Source organism: Centruroides vittatus, unplaced genomic scaffold (assembly GCF_030686945.1).
Source record: "Centruroides vittatus isolate TY-2023 unplaced genomic scaffold, ASM3068694v2 contig_1175, whole genome shotgun sequence".
Taxonomy (NCBI): Eukaryota; Metazoa; Arthropoda; class Arachnida; order Scorpiones; family Buthidae; genus Centruroides; species Centruroides vittatus.
The window spans coordinates 171870-191886 of record NW_027120753.1 but is presented as its reverse complement, the minus strand read 5'-3'; the positions used below and the strand labels follow the sequence as shown (position 1 = coordinate 191886).

General features: G+C 28.7%; 1 protein-coding gene across 2 annotated transcripts in view; it reads right to left on the bottom strand.

The window, feature by feature from the left end:
• Positions 1-20017, bottom strand: part of dom (domino) — a 179706-nt gene that overhangs the window by 44672 nt on the left and 115017 nt on the right. For both annotated transcript variants that reach the window (XM_067279421.1, XM_067279424.1), the window contains exon 32: positions 15747-15887. In XM_067279421.1, the coding sequence (XP_067135522.1) occupies positions 15747-15887 (141 nt within the window). The remainder of the gene's footprint in view (positions 1-15746; positions 15888-20017) is intronic.

The following is a 20017-nucleotide window of genomic DNA, read 5'->3' as shown; positions in this document are numbered from 1 at the left end:
CTTTACAAGTTCTTTTTTTCCATATGTATTTTATTATTCTGTTTTAAAAAATTAATTTTAAAAATATAATTTATTAACGATTATATTTATTAATTTTTGTATTCTTAATTTCTTAAATAGTATTTTAATAATTTGTTATATAAAGATAAATGTCTAACTTACTGCTAACATTAAAAATGGCCATCAATCTATCTTTCTATTTATCTTTAGAACTTAGAATTTTGTAAGCCATAAATAATGACCTTAGAAATGGAAATAAAGAATGAAGATTGTCAGATCATAATATTTAAAATTTAATATTCACTTTTGCAATAAGCATGGTACAAAATACACCTATCCCTCGATTTACACGGAAGATAGGTTCCTAAGAAAAACGTGTAAATCGAATTTGTATCTTTTTGAATGTAAAACCGTGTAAATTGAAAAGTATGCAAAAAAAACACATAATTTCGTTGTTTATTAATTATGAATTTTTTTCAATAAAGGTACATAAATCAAACAAAAATATTGAAAGGCAAAAAAAAAAAAAAAAAAAAAATATATTCTTTTATTAATTAAATACAAAGTACAAAGGAACAAAAAATAAAATCTGAAAGATTCATAAAAATGTAATGTAATTGTGTAATGTAATGTAATGTAAAAAATGTAATTAAAAATAATGTAATCGTTTATTACTTATGAATATGAAAAATTAAAATTTTCTGGTTTAAAACTATGTGCAATGAATGCAACTTCATGCGTATGGGGGAATACCCTATATCGGTTTATCGGTTACTATTTGACGGATTGAAATAAAACTGTCACCTAGTATCCTAAATATCAACTATAACATATAATTAAAGTTGATTGGAATATAGATGTAGATTAGAGTTAAAAATTGTTCCTTTTGATCATAGCCAGTTTATTTTCTACATTTATTTTTTAAACCGTGTAAAAGCGAAAACGTGTAAAAGAAGTACCGTGTAAAACGAGGGATAGGTGTATTTTTATTATAAAATATTACCAGTTTGTTATTTTTAATGTGAACATTGTGGTCTTCCAAAATTTAGTAACTCAGATCAAAGAGTAACTATGTCAAAAGCAAAAATTCTCTTGATATCTTTCTTGCAACTATCAAGTAAATTAACTCTATGCTAATTTTATCTAATGCCAAAAATGCAAATGCTAAAATAGCTTTCATTTTGAGATTAGTACAACTACATAAGATATCAAATTGGAACTATTGGTTTCTGGTTTGAATGCAATTTTGACCTTTTCTGAACAAATATGTGGATATGTATAATACAAACTGTTATGAATTCAGTATAAGACTTGCTACAAAATTCAACATTTTTCAGCAATAAAACCAATTTTCAAAGACTATCGGATGAGTGCATATAATCAAAATTGTGATATATTATATCTTGTATGCTGTTTTGGATAACTTACAAATTTATGAATCTCTATCAACTCTCATTGCCAGTTATTGATTGATTGCGACTATGAGTTATTGCACTGGCTATTTGTAATTATGGAAACTCAAGGTTTCATGGACTGAAAAAACTAGCCCGAGAGGCCAATCTTACCTATCCTTCACTTACAAATAAAGCAATAAAACTGGTATTACATTATTATATGGAAAATATTCGTGAAATAAATTAAAATTAATATACATTAGAATCTCGTTTTAACAAATTGCTTGGGCCATTGAAAATCATCCATTCCAAAAATGTTATATCACAAACCACAGATTTCTTGCATACCCAGGAAAATATCCATTTCTATTTTTTAACCTCTTACATATGAGAAATACCTATACTTGAAATTATTTAGCCTCTTGATATCTCTATTCTTTATTTTAAGAAACACATATGTTACAAAGTCATACATTATGCCATTTGTGTGCACAACAAAGATAACTAAACACTAAAAGAGGCAAATTACATATGCTCATTTGTATTTCAAATAACTTCATGATTTGTTAAAAAAAACTTCATCCATCTTGGTTTGTTTTGATGCCGTTTTTCTGCCTACTGAACATAACTGCTTGATATTAGCAATGCTGTGTACAGCCTATTCATTTATGCTGACACTCGTCAGGAAGGTCATCACATCTTGAAAAGACTCAATATCCTTGCTAAATTTCAGCACTACACTTGGACATGATCAGAATATTCACCAGGTTCCTCCTCAATTGTATCAGCCTGCTGACACAATTCTTCAATTGTACATATCCAAGATGTAACGAGCACATCATCAAACTCTACAAATTCCAGAAACACCAAAATATTAACTAAATGTTGAAAACGCAAGAAGTTAACAATAGATGACGGGGCTAGAAAAATCTGTTATTCCGAATTATGGATTGCTAAAAGGAGGCAAAATTACATTTATTTGGCTGGACCCGGGGAAAAAACTCCATTATTCCATGATCCATTAAAATATGACTCTACTGTACTTATTAATTATCAAATGTTTTACTAGCCAAAGCTTTAATAGCAATATCTATCACAGAACATTGTAAAATATGTTTTATCAGACTCGTAAGAGAAGAAAATATCAGGCAGTTATTATTATTTTTGATTAAGAAATAAATATGTAACTAATCATTTTTTATTTGTTAAATTTTAAGATAGTTGTTTAAATCTATGCTTCTCAGTCATCTAAGATGGTAGTAATAGTTTCAATATCTTATGAAACAGTACAATACTTTAACTTTATTGTATATGTAGCAAGCATTCCATAGAAATAAATATAATAAATGTGGCACAAAAGGATAAATGAATAATTAGGAAAATAATACATAAAAGTCCAATAGAATGGGCAAAGCCATATTTAGACATCTCATGCAAATATATTTTTAGAATTTGTTGTGGACTACAGTGGTCCACCACACTACCATTTTGAATAATTAACTAAAATCACTTCCAATTTTTACAAAGTCAAGATTAAAACAATAAACTTGCTTTATTGCAATCCTTGACTTAAGACTCTCCATAATATAAAAATGAATAAAGACGATCCCAACTGTTTTCTCAAATTTAATGTTATTTTATTATTAATGTAAAAATCAATAACTAAAAATGGTTGGAATCTTGTAGAATAACTTCCAGAAAATTGTATCAAAAGCCCAAAAAGCACTGGTTAGAATTCCTTAGAAACAGAAGGCAATTATTTTATCTGTTTTTAAAATTCCTATTGTATTCAAGGCTATAAAAGCTTCGTTCTGACTTGTGACATATGTATAAATACAGAAAAAAATATTTTTAGAAGCATATAATAAGGCTTCAGTTTGAAATTTCTTTCATAATACCCTTTACTTTTTTAAAATTATTTTAAATGATAAAATTTTAAGCTCAGAGTATTTTTCCTCTGTTTCTGAAGTGTAATCAATATACAGTTTCATTCATGTTAATTATATTATACAACTTTTTGCATGATTATGAAGGTGGTTATTTTTCCAAGCTCTGATGGTCAATAAAACAAAGACAAGTGTAAATAACAAAATGATTTATTACCAAAAGTTAGGTACAAACATGGTTACTTTTCAACATAATCACCATGAAGATTGAGGAATTTGTCATATCTGTGGACAAGCTTTTCCATCTCCTTGCTGCTAGTGAATGCAGATGGCCTTAACAACGTCATTTTGAAGATCGTCATTAGTTCATTAGTTTCAAACCTCTGCCCTGCTAGCCACATTTTCAGTTCAGGAAAGAGGTGGAAGACCTCACCACCTTTAAACACCCAGTGTATAGCCCTGAACAACTTCCACCTCTTTCCTGAACAGGAAAAGTGGATAGGGGGCAAAGGTTCAAGACTAATGATGATCTTCAAAAAAGTTAGGGCCCATCTCAAGTCATTGACAGCAACATTCTATGACAAGGGGATGGAAAAGCTTGTCCACAGATATGACAAATCCTCAATCTTCACGGTGATTATGTCAAAAAGTAACCATGTTTGTACCTAACTTTTGGTAATAAATTCATTTTGTTATTTGCACTTCTCTTTATTTTATGGACCATTGGAGCTTGAAAAAAAAAAAAAAACAGCCTACATATATCATGCACAAAACTGTATGATATAATTGGCATCCTTCTGTCAAAGTTACTGAAGGACAATTTAATATAACATCCATTTTATTATTGTCTTTTGAAAATTGTGCTGTCAAGTCTACTGTACAGCATTAATTTACCAAATATTTTGAAGATTATCGGTTATTTTGATCAAAAATATTTGAATTTATTATTTGCCTTTAAGAAAAGATTAAATTTACCTTTTTTCCTTATGATTGCAGATTAAGATTTCCTGGAAATTTCTTACTCCATTAAATATATTATTATTTATCAATGTTTGTCTTATAAGTATTATTTATCTATCTTTTAGTAGTAAAATTTCAACAACTGTTTATTTTAATGCTTAATTATTTCATTCTAATCATAGCGAAATTATTTAAAAAGAATTAATATGCACAGACAAAAGCAAGAAAATTTTCAATTTAAATAAAAAAATCACAAATATGTACACAATTATACAGATTTAAATATTTTAATTTATCATTTAATTTGCATACTATTAATTGTATATATATATTTGTATGTGCATGCTTAAATTCTTAAATATTAATAAACATTCCATTGACATGTTTTTAAATAATATTGAATTAATTTTATCTAGCCACAGAATCAAAATTGTACACTGAAATTAATATGTGAAAAATGATATTGTTTACATAACAAACAAAAACATTATTAGCAAAGATATGAAGATCAATTGATAAACAAGGTATCCTACTGCAGAATTCTGCAAAGTGCAGGAATAGAAACAACATATAACTACTATCAGTTGGTAGCTGCAAGTATCTGGTCTGTATATGCAAAGTCTCGGTCTACTGTGTAGTATCATTGTTTAACAGTTAAATTTAAACATGAACTCATCCTTCCCATTCTGTACAAAGAAGAGATTAGCAAAGCAGTAGACGAGAAGAAAAAATCAATTTAATGAGTTATTGTATCATTTTTTGTACTAACCAAATTCAGAAATTCATACATTTTTGGCCAACAAACAAAAATTTCAAGCTATTGCATAGTGGCACTTCCTACCAGTTTTGGTTTTGGTAACATCAAAATCATCGTAAAAATTAATTTATAAAGTTATTGCCTATTTTCTGTTTATGGTTTAAACATTTTAATATTTTAGGCATTGAAACACATTAACTAAAAAGAAAATAAAACCTTCTTACCCTAATAATAGAACTGATAATTTTTCATTTTAGCTGTCTGGGAATGAAATTCCATTTGTAACAACTTACAACTTTTGGACATTGGACTTTTATATGCATTTCTAGAAATGTATTAACTCTGAAAGTCAAGGACTGCATGTATTAAACATTTCAGATAATCTAAATAAAAATATAATTGATGTTTTTTCTTTTTAGTAAAATTTGTTGAAAAAAAATTTTATATATTAAATTTTACTTTTTTCTACAGAATATAAAACGATTTTATTCAAAAATTAATTTGCAGTTTAAACAGATTCAGTCAGATAATTTAGTCTCAAAAATGTGCAGTTCAAATACAGTACGTTATTAAATAAATAAACCAGCAACAAAGTTGCTTGACTTTTCTGGCAATGTTTAAAACTTTGGTGGTGCCATCTGTTACCACATATTTGTAAAAATCTTTTTATATTTATAACTATTATAAAATGGCAAAAAGCTTAATTTTGAGGGTAGGGATGAGTTTTATAGAAAATTGTAAATGCTAATAATAGTAAAATTGTCATTAAGTCCAACCCTACTGGCCATACACATGACCCCCATTATCACCCCACTCCTGGACCTCTAACCACCAAAATTTAATGGCATCAATCCCCCTAATACACAAACCTCCCTCCAAAATTTTAGAAATTTCTGACAAAAAGCACAGGAGTTATTTAGCTTCAAACAGGGCGAACAAAATTGTGCCTCACTCACATACTACCACCTTTACATACAGAAATTACCACAAATTTTTTTGCATTTCTTTATGTTTCAAGGTGCCTAAGTCCAAAAATGTAAAAATCTGGGGAGTCATTTTTGCCAGATTGCCATACTTTTTCTCTGTTATGACAGCCAGGAAAGTAAAAAATTCAAAAAATTTTTCCAGTATAGTTTGGCTATCCTTTGAATTGTGAATATTTGGTCAATTGGTGGAATCATTCTTTCAGAATCCAGCTTTTATTTAAGGAGTCATTTAGCAGAAACTCATAAATATTTTGTATTTAGTTTCGCAGGACTTCTGTAAATATTTTGTAAGCAGGATTCAGGAGTGTAATTAGTTTCTAGTCCTTTCAAATTTTCCTATCTCTTTTTCTATAGATAAGAATAGTTATTCTCATCCTCCACACCCTCTAATCTTCTGATGCTTTGTCCCTGATATTTAAAAATTTTAGTTGCACACTTCAAAGTTTTTTCTTACTTTCTTTCTAGAATTCAGTGTATTCCATGCCTAGGGTCTTTAATTTTATTTGCTTTATTAATTTATTATCTACTTTGTTCAGGACATTAACTTATTAAGTTTTTTAAACATATTAAATTTATCAGCAATAATTAGAGAGATAAATGCTGCAAAAGGCTTACAACTTCCCAATTATGCTACTTTGATTTTCGTTGAATTAATCCAGCAACATGCGATCAACAATTATCCTTACAAAAAAATAGGATATCTAACTTAAGTTTTGAAATTAATGAAGTGGAACATGAGTACTTTGTTTTTAAGTTACTAAAAATACATTTTAAAAAAAAGCTATTTTCATTGTGTTTGTTGTATATAACTAAAAGTGTAGTAATAATAGTTGTAAGAGTTTATCCAAAACAGACTGACTAAACCAAAGAAGAAATTACACATTCTCATTTTATCATTTGTATGATAGTTCATATCATTAACTTTTGAATTCTTGCAGATGAGAAGAATTATTTCATGATCAGATTAGCTGCTGAAATATTTATTCAGATCTTTGACCAGAATCTAATTAAAAAATTTCCAAACAACATACATTTTCCATGCAGTAATTAAAAATATTGTTTAAAAAAATTTAGACTTCAACTATCCTATGCAAAATCCGTATATAAACAATGAATAAATATTCCAAGAATGTTGAGTAAGCAAGGAAAAATAATTATCTTAATGATAAATAATAATTTTCTCTTCACTAAACATTGTTATTATAGTTTAATTATTCATTAAATATATCCAGTTTATTATATTTATTTAAATTAAAACTGTCATTTATTTTTTGAATATTTATAATTTTACCTACTGCCAAATCTGTTCATTTTTGAAAAATAATTAGCATCTGAAAGAGAAATTATCTGATTTAGACCATTATATAAGTTTTATATGAATCATTATGCCATCTTAATAAAATTGACACATCATCCAGACATTCAGTATACATTGTTTTCATACGAAAATGAGTAATCAAAACTTTAAAGGCTGATTGAACACCAGAACAAAGAATTTTTATAGTACAATTACCATAATATGCAACTTTTATCTGAAGATAATTTTGGTGCTCTTTAAATATATATGATCTTTTGGCAGGAGACATTTTTTTGAGTCAGTTGTAATTGTGCCATCTTCAAGTGAAGATGACAATGGTGTGATGTATTGGTATTTGAAGAACAGAAAGAAATATTGAGTGCATCTGTATAATTTCATTAGCGTGTGGCACAGTCCTGCTGTAGTGGCAACAGAACCATCTAAACACAAGATAAAATTTAGAGTGGATGTTTTTCTACAATCTTAATAAACGAAATTAAGGAATTCAAGTCTTTGGAACCATCTCTAGACATATTATCACTTTGAAATATTGAACCATACCGAAGAAACAAATTAGTAATATGTGTCATTGTCACTTAATACATCTAACTTACAACAAATGTCATAACTGTATTGATGTGAAGATGTTTACTCATTTCAACATATTTTGAATGCACAAAAATGACTTTCTATCTTATAACTATTGCATATTGCTTACAACCTAAGGTACCGTACATATCATATCATTCTGGTGTGCAGCTTATCTAAGATAAAAATTACCTTCAACTGATTATCATGCATTAAAACTTTACAATAATCTTTTAAAAAATATCTTAAGGATAAATTTTCTACACAACGAAAATAGAAATGTTTTTCTTAAAATTTTTTGTTCTTTTTGAAAATTTTTCTGCAAAATATGTAATTTGGCAAAGAAATTGATTTCATTATGTACATTTATACCTATAGTCTAAGTGCTGTAATAATTAAAAAAAGATTTAAACAATATAAATTTTATTGGAAAATAATTATAATTAATAAGATATCAATTTTATGTTAAACTTTTTCATGAAAATGTACCACTAATCTTCGTTACTATTTAAAATTACAATTTGATAAAATTATAAATTCTACTTTTATAATTAATTTAAACATATATATATTTTAAATTAATTATAAAAATAACAAGCAATTATTTATTGTGACAGCATTACAATGCCAAGCTGCAATGAAAATTCAATGCATCTTTTTCTAATATATAGGCCTACTTTATGTAAAAAATGTAACCGAATATATTTTTCAATATACAGTACAGTACTGTATTTATTTTGTGCAAAATAAAAAAATAATTTTCAATGACACAATAGTGACGATTATTATTTTAAAAAAAATTTTGTTAGCCTTATTTTTAATTTAAAATATATGCTCTCCATCTCAAATCAGTAGTGTCTTGTCCCTGTACATCATACTTTCCCTGTTAGTAATAGCTGTGCTAGTCATCTATCTCATTCCTTTCAAGGAAAATTTTTTGAATTGAAATAATGTTACAGTAGAGCATCGATTATCCGACTGCGTTCTAGTCGGCAAATTCAAATGTCCGCTAGTGATGTGGCGCTACAATATTTGACTATGTATTGGCTACTTTAATATCATTTTTGTTAAATTTTTGCGTGTTTTAGCTGGCAACACTGGCTCGACCATGAAGGGGAGGCCAGTATTTAAACGAGGCTTAATTTCATTTAATGACGCTATCCAATTGCTGTTTTTAAAATGTGCGCGAGATTTAGCGACAAAAAACGAGTGTCGGCTGTGAAGCAAAAGAAAATTTTGGACTTCTTTTTCTAATATATAGGCCTACTTTATGTAAAAAACGTAACCAAATATATTTTTCAATATACAGTTCAGTACTGTATTTATTTTGTGCAAAATAAAGAAATAATTTGCAATACAAATAGCGGCACGATTATTATTTTTGTTAAATTTTGATGTTTTAGCTGGCAGCACTGGCTCAACCATGAAAGGGAGGCTAGTATTTAAACCAGGACTAATACACTATACTAATAATGTATTTTTTCATACTTTTCAGTTATCCGACCAACCCCAGTCCCCAATTAAGTCGAATAATCGATGCTCTACTGTACTTCTGGTGCAAACCAGAAGTTCTCATACAGTTAATCAGGGCCTCCTGTACCTAAGCTTTCCCTATATGGTCTTGACATTCCATTCTCAAGATTAAGGAAGAACAGGCAGGCAGACAAACAAACAGTGGAAGTTTATAGGTCTACAATTTTTTCAAATTGCAACCCAAAAAGTAATGATATGTGAAACTTACACCTATATGTAATTTCCAGCAAATAATTGTAAAGTTCTAACATTTTTGGCCCTCACCAGGAAGCCAGAATATGCGACCATAAATACGATGTGGCTAATAGAATTTCAAAACAGTGCTTGCCAGTTTTGCTCCAAACCTGAGGTTTCCCCCTACTGAAATGAAGCTACACTTTTACACAAGGTCTTTGACAGATATGACTTACAATCATTGGAGGCATTAGAAATCTATACAGTCGAGAAGAAAGGATGTTGCATTAACTCTGATGGTATTACAGTACTACAAGCATGGAAATATTTTATAGATTCACACAGAATTTAATGTTTTTAATTTTATTATTTAAATATCATGCCATGTAAAGAACGGAATCATTGAAAGCCTTTCTTTTATTTTTATGCTTTAAACTGTGCGCACACACAAACATATTTTTGAATATTTGGAATTGCTATTTTAAACATAAAGGTATTCTCCGTGGAATGATAGAACTTTTTCTTTGTTTTGTTTCTTTTATTTCCTGATGAGGTTCTCAAGATAGTGGCAGAAAACATTATAACTTTACAGTTATTTGCTAGAAATCGCATAGGTGTTAGTTTCATTTTTGTACTGTTCCAGTTTTTGTGCCCACTGCTATTTGTACTGATATATATAACCAAAAAAAATTACAAATTCAAACTTTAATTATCGCAACTCAAGTAAAGCTTCACTTAGAAATGGCATCAAGAAATAAAAGACTTCTAAAAGAATTTAACAAGTTGAATTGGAATAGAATCAGGAATACATACAAGACATTAGGAAGTTAAAATCACAGTCACTTATTTTAAACTGCATATCTTCAATAATAATACAGTAATTATAATTGTGAGTTATAACTGAAAGATGTAATTTTTATTTAACTGTTGCAAAAATTAAACAATGATAGCAGAATGCTAAAAGTTAGAGATAATACATGAAATTAGTCAAACCTCATTAATACAAAGCATTTCAAAATTCCTGTCAAATTTTATATTGATTACAACACTTCTTAAAACATGTTTAATATGAAATTCTACTTTAAATGAAGCGACAATCACCACCCGTAAGAAATCTTGCTCTTAACGCCTACTAAAATTTATTTTTTTCAAATTTTCTCAATTATTGTGCATGCAAGTTGAATATTTCAGTAAAGGAAGTTGTTCAAATATTATAAAACAAACCTAAATTCTTCAATGGAGTATATCTTATAACAAAGTTTGATTAAAGTGTTTTAAGATTTAGATCCATCCTCAAAAACCCATCAAGTTTTGAATTTTGGATAGGTTTCTGACAATTATATAAATACAAAAGTTTTCCAATCAAATTGTGATTTAAACTTGTTCATATCATATAAAAATTTGCCAGGACAAATGGTATTATTTACAGAAAAAAATATTTCCTTTGACCATACATACATAGATGGGTCTAGTCTACTTTCTGTCCTTTCACACGCTGTACGAGGCAATAACAAATTCCAACGGCAAAGTCGACCTTCCTTTTGAAATTATTAAATCGATGTGCTACCGCTGGAGGACGTTGTTAACTGTTTTACATATTGGCGGCAAATGGGAGCCTCAAAAGGAAGGTCGACTTTGCCGTGTGGAATTTGTTATTGCCTCGTACAGCGTGTGAAAGGACAGAAATAGTTCATATCATGTTTGCAATGTTTAAAAGTGTGCCATTCTTTATGCACTGAAGAGAATGGAAATTGATTCATTTTGTAGTTCTGAGTATATTACTGAAAATGAGTAAAAATATCCCAAATTGGTTTACTTTTAAATGACTTCTATCAACATTCGTTTAATCTTACTTTTTTAACATTAGACTACTACTCACATTACTTCACTATTATTAAAAGATTTATAGTTTTTCTTAAAAATTATCTGAGTACTCAGCTTGCAACAACTATTGTACATAATTTAAGTGTCCATTGTAGTGCTTATTCTCTCTCTCTTTCATAGATAATAATTTATAAAGTTCAGTAAGTCTTGCCTTTGAAAAAATTTAAATTTTGAGCAAAATTTTGAACCATAACTATTCATGTTAATAAGATTCGACTGTATTTATAAATCTACCAATTACTTTCTAAAAAGATTATATTGTTATTTGGAGAAAAGTGAATATGAAAAACAAACCATAAAATATAAAAAAAAAATGAAAAATTTACCATCAAAGAAAAATTTTTACAAAATTTCATACTAATAAAAAGATAACTGGCATTTATTTGCATGTATAATAAAATTTAGTAAACTTTTTATAGCTTTAATTCTTTCAAATCACAACTCAAATTTATTTTTCCAATTTTAAAATTAGTTCATATACCTAATATATAAGTATAAGTGCTTAATTTTCTATGCTGTAAAATACCTAGTTTTATCTATTCAAAGAAAAAAAATATTCTAAAAGATGGTTTGAATGCTCATTTCCAGTCAAACATTTTATAATAAGCAACTTTTTAAAAAGAAAATGTTCATATGAATAAATAAAATCAACTATTTGCCTATACCTATTAAAAAATTTACAAAATGTATTAATATAAATTATTTTAACATTTACAAAACATCAACATAATAATGATTTTTTTTTTTTTTAACTGACATTATGCCATGACTAACAAGTGCTTCAAACACACGAAAAATATGGCAATTGATAAATTTTTTGAATGATACTCTAAGTATATTTTTGTTTGCGTTATTTTCGTCTAAATCTTTACAAATTAGTATTAATAATTTAAAAATATGAAAGAATATGAACTGTTATATTCTTAAAAATTTTAATGCTTATCTATACTATTATAAACTATGTCATGCTTTGTAATTCTCAAATATTGTTTTAAATTTTATTTTCTGTTATCAGTGTGTTGGATTTTTGTTCATTTAGTTGGGTGGAAATCACTTGTCTTTGGACATTTCCTATTTGTAATTAAAATAAATAAATTTTATAAAATTCAGTATATTAAGTCTTATTACAATATACTTCTGATATATTTCTAGAGATTAAAAAATTCAATTAGAATTTTTATCTAATTTATGCACAAATAAAATTAAGGAAAAAATTTTTTAGCAGCAACTGATTTATTAAATACATCAACTGAACAATATTTGAATGACTTATACTCGTGTCATAAATACTGACCCAATATGCAACTTACTTCTAAGAATAATAAACTTCGCTTTCTACCGTAAAATCCACTTTAAGATGTCAGATGTTTTAATTATCATAATAATGCAGCTTAAACATATATAATAAAGAGGAAAAAAATCTGAGAATAAAGTTATGAGTGAAAGGATTAATAAACAATTTTAAGTTTATGCTATTATATGAAACAGAAAAACATAAAATAAAAAAAAAATACTCTGCTAGCTTATTGTAAGAATATTTAAATTTCAGTAAACGTATAAACAACAGTGTCAACAGTTTTTCTTTCATTAGTATGAATATTTTTATTTTGAAACCATCCTAATTATGTTTAAATAATATTCAAAAATTTTAATTTATGGAAATCAAGAAGTATCTGTTTCCAAATTAAAAATTCTCTAGCAACAAAATACCAAAGGATAAAATCGGAAAATTAGTATTATCTATTTAAATTAAATCCAGTAGTTCTTGTTTTCAGCAATCTCCTTATAAAAATTTAACTGATACAGAATTTGCATGTAGTAAATTATCAGTAAATCAATTTATTAAGAATTTAAAATTATATGTTTATTAAAAGTTTTATTGTTTAATTCATCATATGTAGATTCTTTTTATTGACATCAGGTAACAAATGATTATAAATATCAACAATCTTTTTTCCTCTCTGACTGATTAATATAATAATCTTAACAATGGTAATGAAATATTTCTATATATTAAATAAAATTAAAAATTAATCATTTTCTATAAAACTTTTAGAGGTCTTTATAACAGAATTTTGTTGTTTTTCAATAGGAATATTCTTAAAATAAAATAAAATTTATCAACATTTTAAAGTTTCAAGATAATTTATAAATTCACTAAATTTTTTAAACTGAAAATGTAGTGACAAGGAGGGAAAAAACTATTTTGATGTATGATCTTATAAAAACATTTCACTTTGGCAAACATTACCATTATTACTTTTTCATTAGAAACATAATTAGCATATACCATTACATGAAATGGCCAGTATAAGAAATTTAGAATATATTTAATGGTGTATATTTCATATAAAATATTGTATCTATTAATTAAAAATGTATTTCAGAAGAATTATTGTTTTATTTACTATCTGAATTTTTCAATATCTATGATTAAGCCACTAATAAATTATCCATTCTAATAAATAACTAAATAAATAAATATATATATAATTTTGTAAACTTAATTCTACAAGATAATATAACATCCAAATTATCATCATCATTTGACTGATTATTGTAAAAAAAAAAAATTAATTCATTAATTTAATCATTTCAATAATTAAATTATTGAATAGGTGAAACAGCTTCATCAATTTTCATTATATGTTTTCATGATAATGTTTATAATTAACTAAAAAATTTTCTAAGTTATTAAAAATATTTGTTTTAAAATTATAATGGGAAATGAATAACTATCTTGCTCTAAAATGCATCCCATTTCTCTTGGTAGAACAAATGCTGGAGCAGAATGGCACTGCATATTAATATCAAGTTTTGGTGCCAAAAAGAGAGGCCACAAATATTTATTTCATCCAAATTATATTAATATATGGCCACTGTCTTTCCACAATCCAAATAATGCAGAATGAGAAAAAATGTCTACCAAAAGAAATATGCATATTTTGAGCAAGATCCCATCATTTTACAGGAGATTATAGCTTGTGGATTGACACCAAAACCTGACTTATGGAAGCCATTAGCTGAAAAGCATATGCCATCCAGAACACCAACTAACTTTGACCAAGAAAAATGAGACACAAAAAGCAAGATTCTTGGGAACATTCTTTATTATTGGAACACATCTGGGGTTTACAACACCATAAATAATGCTAATAGCTAAGACTAACATCCATTCATACAAGAGTGATATACATATGCTGTTATAATCAAACTGCATATGTAAATAAAGCCATTTCATCATATGGCTAGTTGGCTGCCCAAAATGCAATGTACATAGAGATACTAGATTATCACAAAATTTAACATTGTTTTAACATCAAGTGGTGTTTTAAAAATTACAACCAGTTCCAGACTGTTTGTGTGCTTGGTGCAACTTAGAACTGATGACAACTATGACCATCTAGTATATTTTGTACAACATACTTTCCAATCAGTATCAAGCACCCACTATAGACAAGGCAGTTGAAAAACACACATTCTTTCTTTACACAACTTTGGCCTCCAATGGCAGAATCTGTAATCTGCCTGTATTGATCATTTATATACATAAAATGTATAAAATAAAGCTAGTTTTAGATATTAAATGTAAACTTAAGGCAATAATCAGACGCCATTTTGTTCTTCTCCCGAACTTTCTTGGCTTTGCTTTAAGGAACTAAATTTTGACTTTTTTACATGTTTTTCTGGAGAAATTCTGGAATTAGGAGAAGACTGTTTTAAAGAAATATACTTATTTGTTCCCAAATGTCCAAAACTTAATTCACTGGAGTTAACAGTCACGACATCAATTTCAACATCAGATTCTTGTTTTAATTTTTCGGCCTCAGCTTGTCTGGCCGAAGCTCGTCGAGTGCGAATAACTAAATTAGGATTAGAGAATGGAAGTGGTACAGTAGCAGAATTTTTTATTTTACTACCAACTCCTGATAATATATTATGGGAAATTTTATTTTTACACTCATTACTATCATAAGATTTATTAGGTCCATTTGAGGTGGTGATTGTTGTTGTCGTCAAAGGATAACAATTCACTTTTGAATTAGTCTTTGTCAATAATTTTTCATCTACATGATTAACTACTTTTTTGGTCTTTCTGAACATTTTGCCTTTATCTTCCATTTCACTATTATCTTTGAATTCCCTCTTGATGATAATGCGTTTACTTCTGCGTTGTGGTGTTTTTGTGTTAAGTGTACTATTTCCTGATTCACAACTCCCCCCTCTATTTCTTTTACCCAAACATTTAGTGCCCCTCCCTTTTAGAGATTTGTTTGTTTTAGCCACCTGAGTATAAGCATCCTCTCGCCCGTAAGTAAGAAGAGGTTCCTCATCATCATCAATTTTTGCAGCACGTCTTTCTTCTTCTTCCTTCAGAGCTTTTAATCTTCCTAATTCCCAATCCTTTTTTTGAGCTTCAATCTCCTCCTGTTAATGAAAAAAAAATCAAATTACGATTTTTATATTATTTTCAAACAAATATCTAAAATTCAAGAAATGTTTATAATTATCTATTAATAATATTCATACATTTTTCCAATTATATGATTTCAACAATAAATATTAATAAAGTAGTAAAAATTTCAATATTAATATTTTAAACATTAGTTGAAAATAAGTGAATAAAATTATTGAAAGAATTATTATTGTTACTTAAGATAAAAGGTATAACTACGTATAAAATCATTTTTATGCATATTTAGACATATAAATTAAGTCATTTTTATTAACACATATTTTATTTTATATTTTTAAATTATGTATTTGTATTTTATTGCTACTAAAATGAAACAAAAAGAAGAAAATATATATATATATAATTATTTTTAAATTTTTATTTTGATTACAGAAAATATGACTGTTACATTTAACAAACCATCCTGTATTGTATTCAAGTCAAAATTTCTTCTCTAAAACATTTCCAGAAAATTTAGCAATTACCAATCAGCAAAACTAAAAAACTACCATACTTTCTGGCGTATAAGATGACCCCCAACTTTTACAGTTAAAATATAGAGTTTGGGATATACTCCCCGTATAAGATTACCGCACTTTCCGGCATATAAGACGACCCCCGACTTTTGAAAAGATTTTCCTGGGTTAAAAACTCGTCTTATATGCGGAAAATATGGTATAATCATTATGGGCTGACAGCTAAAAAATTTCCCAAGGATCCAAACTAGACTTGAAAACAAGTTCTCCAGAAAGGAATACGTTCTAATTGGTTAGGCCAATGGTATTCAAACATTTTAACAGTGCAACCCAAAGGTAATTTTCCATGACCCCATTTGGGGTCACAACCCATAGATTGAATAGCACTGGGTTAGGCCATCAGACAATCAATAATACAATCATAATAAAAAAGTTACAATAGGCATTAAAGAATACAAAACAAAAATAAATTAATTGTCACTCTCAAAACCAAAAAACTTTAATATATGCCAATCCTAAGAATCAACCAGAACAAAACAGAAGAAATAAAAATGTCAAGAAATGAAATAAGTAAACAGAAAAAATCAGCCAATTCAAGCCAACTGAGAGAGCTTATCTTAGGCACTAGTAATAATCACAAACTATAAATCAGTTTAAGAGACCCATCCTTCATTCTTCAGCTGCACAACTAATAAGAACTATATGATTAACTTAAAAACTCTTCAACAAAAATACCTCAATTATAATAGGCATAATAGTAATATTAGTACCACAAATCTCAGAAGTTTAACCATAATACAAACCGCAATAATTTTTATTAAAAAATAACCCCATTTAACCTGATTGAGAATAGGATTTTTCAAAAAAAATAAAAATAATAAAAAATGAAATTCTAAAATTTAGCACAAATCTAATAAAATTCTATTGAGTAGAAATTCTAAATACAATCCCCTGCTTTAGAAAAGCTTGTTTTACACCATTTCACTTATACAGGGTTTCTACTCAAATTTTTGTTTTTAATTTCCTTGACTTCCCCTGACCAACTTTCTACAAATTCCCTGACCCTCACATTCCTTACAGTATGGCACATTGACAAAATAAAACAGCATTTGACTTCTTATGCACATATGTTTTGCTTCTTCAACACTTTTTTAAATTAGTTATTTTTTCTAATTAAGAGTTATATATTTATTTATTTATTTATTTTATAATTGCCAAATTATTAAAACTAAAAATATGTATTATTAAAATTCTGTTATTAATCCAAAACCGTAACTTTTGCTTCTTTGTTTAATATTTGGCTCTATAATTTGTATCAACATATCAATAGGTTTAAATCACATAGCTTATGTTTTCAAAATAATTTAAGAACTTGGTAATTTCAATTAAAATACTACTTAACTAGACATTTCCTAAAATCATCAAGTCATAAGAAAAATAAATATCAATAAATTTAATTTCATTCCTAGTGTTTTTATCTCAGATTTTGTTTCATATTTGTCTAAGTGTGTTTATCTTTAATTTGCATTAGTTATAACCTGTTAATAACAGAGGTATATTATATAGAACATTCTGTTTGTCTCATACAGATTACATTTTAAGATAGAATATTTTTGAGGAAACTAACAATAAAATAACTACAATTTTCCAGCTTTAAGTTTGTCTTAGGAAGTTCTGGTTTTCACAGGTCTTAAATATTAGAATTTAGTTCATATTAAATCAGAAGTTATTGAGCAAATACATTAAAACAGTATGGCTTTTGTATTTCAAATAATTTTTTTTTTCTTGAAATTGAAAGAAAACCATTTAATATGGCTGAAAATATTTGTTCATTATATATAAAATTACTGGATTATAAAGTTTTTGTTTTGAATTATTTGAATCACTGAGTGACTGACTAGTAACACATTCTTCTAACAATCTAAAGTACATGGGTTATCTGTTATTATATAAACTTGTAATATATATGCTGTTCTCCAAGATTTTGTAAAATTGTTATACATAGGGACATACATACGAGGTCATAAAAAATATTTATATAATTAAAACAAAGATGAAAGTTTTTGATTTTTAATCATTTGAAGCATGAATTACAGGGTGACAATAATTAACCCGTACAAAGTTTGTAGCAATGCTGCACCTGAACTTTTTTACTGTCACCAATTTACATACTATTGTTTAATTCTCCATGATTTCCTGCCCGTGTAGATGTACTTTCGATGTAATAAGGGTTAGTTCTTTATTTTTTTAATGGTGTCGAACAAATGTTGTGCAATTTTGGAGCTATTCTGGCAAGGAAAGCATCAATGTGAAATTGTTCGTCTGCTCGGTGTTCCAAAAATGACAGTCTCAGATGCAGTTCGGCGATTCAAGGAGCTTGGCCACAATGGTGACCGTCCCGGACGTGGAAGAAAGCGCACTGTCAACACGTCTAGGAACCGCAAGATCATCACAAAGCGAGTTGACTGACATGCGAAGGTCTCCATGAGAAAAATTGCTCGTGAGATCAGAATCAATCGCGAATCGGTGCGGTTAATGGCGAAAAAGGAACTCGTACTCAAGCCCTACAAGTTCCAAAAGGTTCAGCTCCTCACCGATGAAAACAAGTGCGTGAGACTCCAAAGATCCCGTTAACTCAAGCGTCGGGCCGCAGGTCGACAATGGGAGTGCATTCTCTTCACAGACGAGAAGCTTTTCTCCGTACAACCATCAAAACGACAGGAACTGGTCCGCGGGGGCTCCTGGACGCTCAGCCGTCATCGAACATCACAAAATCCAATGTCAGTCATGGTTTGGGGCGGAATTTGTGCGAGCGGCAAGACACCCCTTGTTTTCGTCGATCAAGGGGCCAAAATCAATCAAGATGTGTACCACCATGACATTCTCGAGGCTGTGGTACTTCTGTGGGCTCAGCAGCATTTTGGCAGTGCGAAATGGACGTTTCAGCAGGACTCGGCGCCGACACACAGGGCGAAGAAGACTCAGGAGTGTGCAAGGCTCATTTTCCCGATTTCATCTCGTCTGCGGAATGGCCACCGTACTCGCCGAATCTGAACCCAATGGACTACAGTGTGTGGTCCATTTTGGAGGCCAGGGCCTGTTCTAAGTGCCATGAAAGTTTGGAGTCGCTGAAGCAATCCTTGCGCTGGGAGTGAGACAAACTGTCTCCAGAAGAGTGCGGCCCATCGCTGAGAATTTCAAAACGCGTTTGGGGCTCTGCATCAAAGCAACAGGAGGCCACTTTGAAACTGGCTGAATATCTGATTAATACGTAAAGTATTGTCACTGTTATATGCTGTTGTTTTGCTAATTTTCATTTCTTTAATAAATTTACGATACAAAAAACTTGTACGGGTTAATTATTGTCACCCTGTATTTAACAACTATTGGTGATTACATAGGTGAATCTCTGATTAACCATATGGTTATATGGATTTAAGTAATATGTTGACAGTTCAGAAGACCTAGCTGAACAGAAGTCCAAGTAGCTTAATTAACTGGTACTGCATCTTAAGGGCATGTAGAAGATGTGGGTTACGTTTTCAAAATCTTCTGAATTATTTAATTTAAATTCTAATCATTAAATTTAAAGCAAAATGGCAACCTAACTGCATACTTTCAGGCTA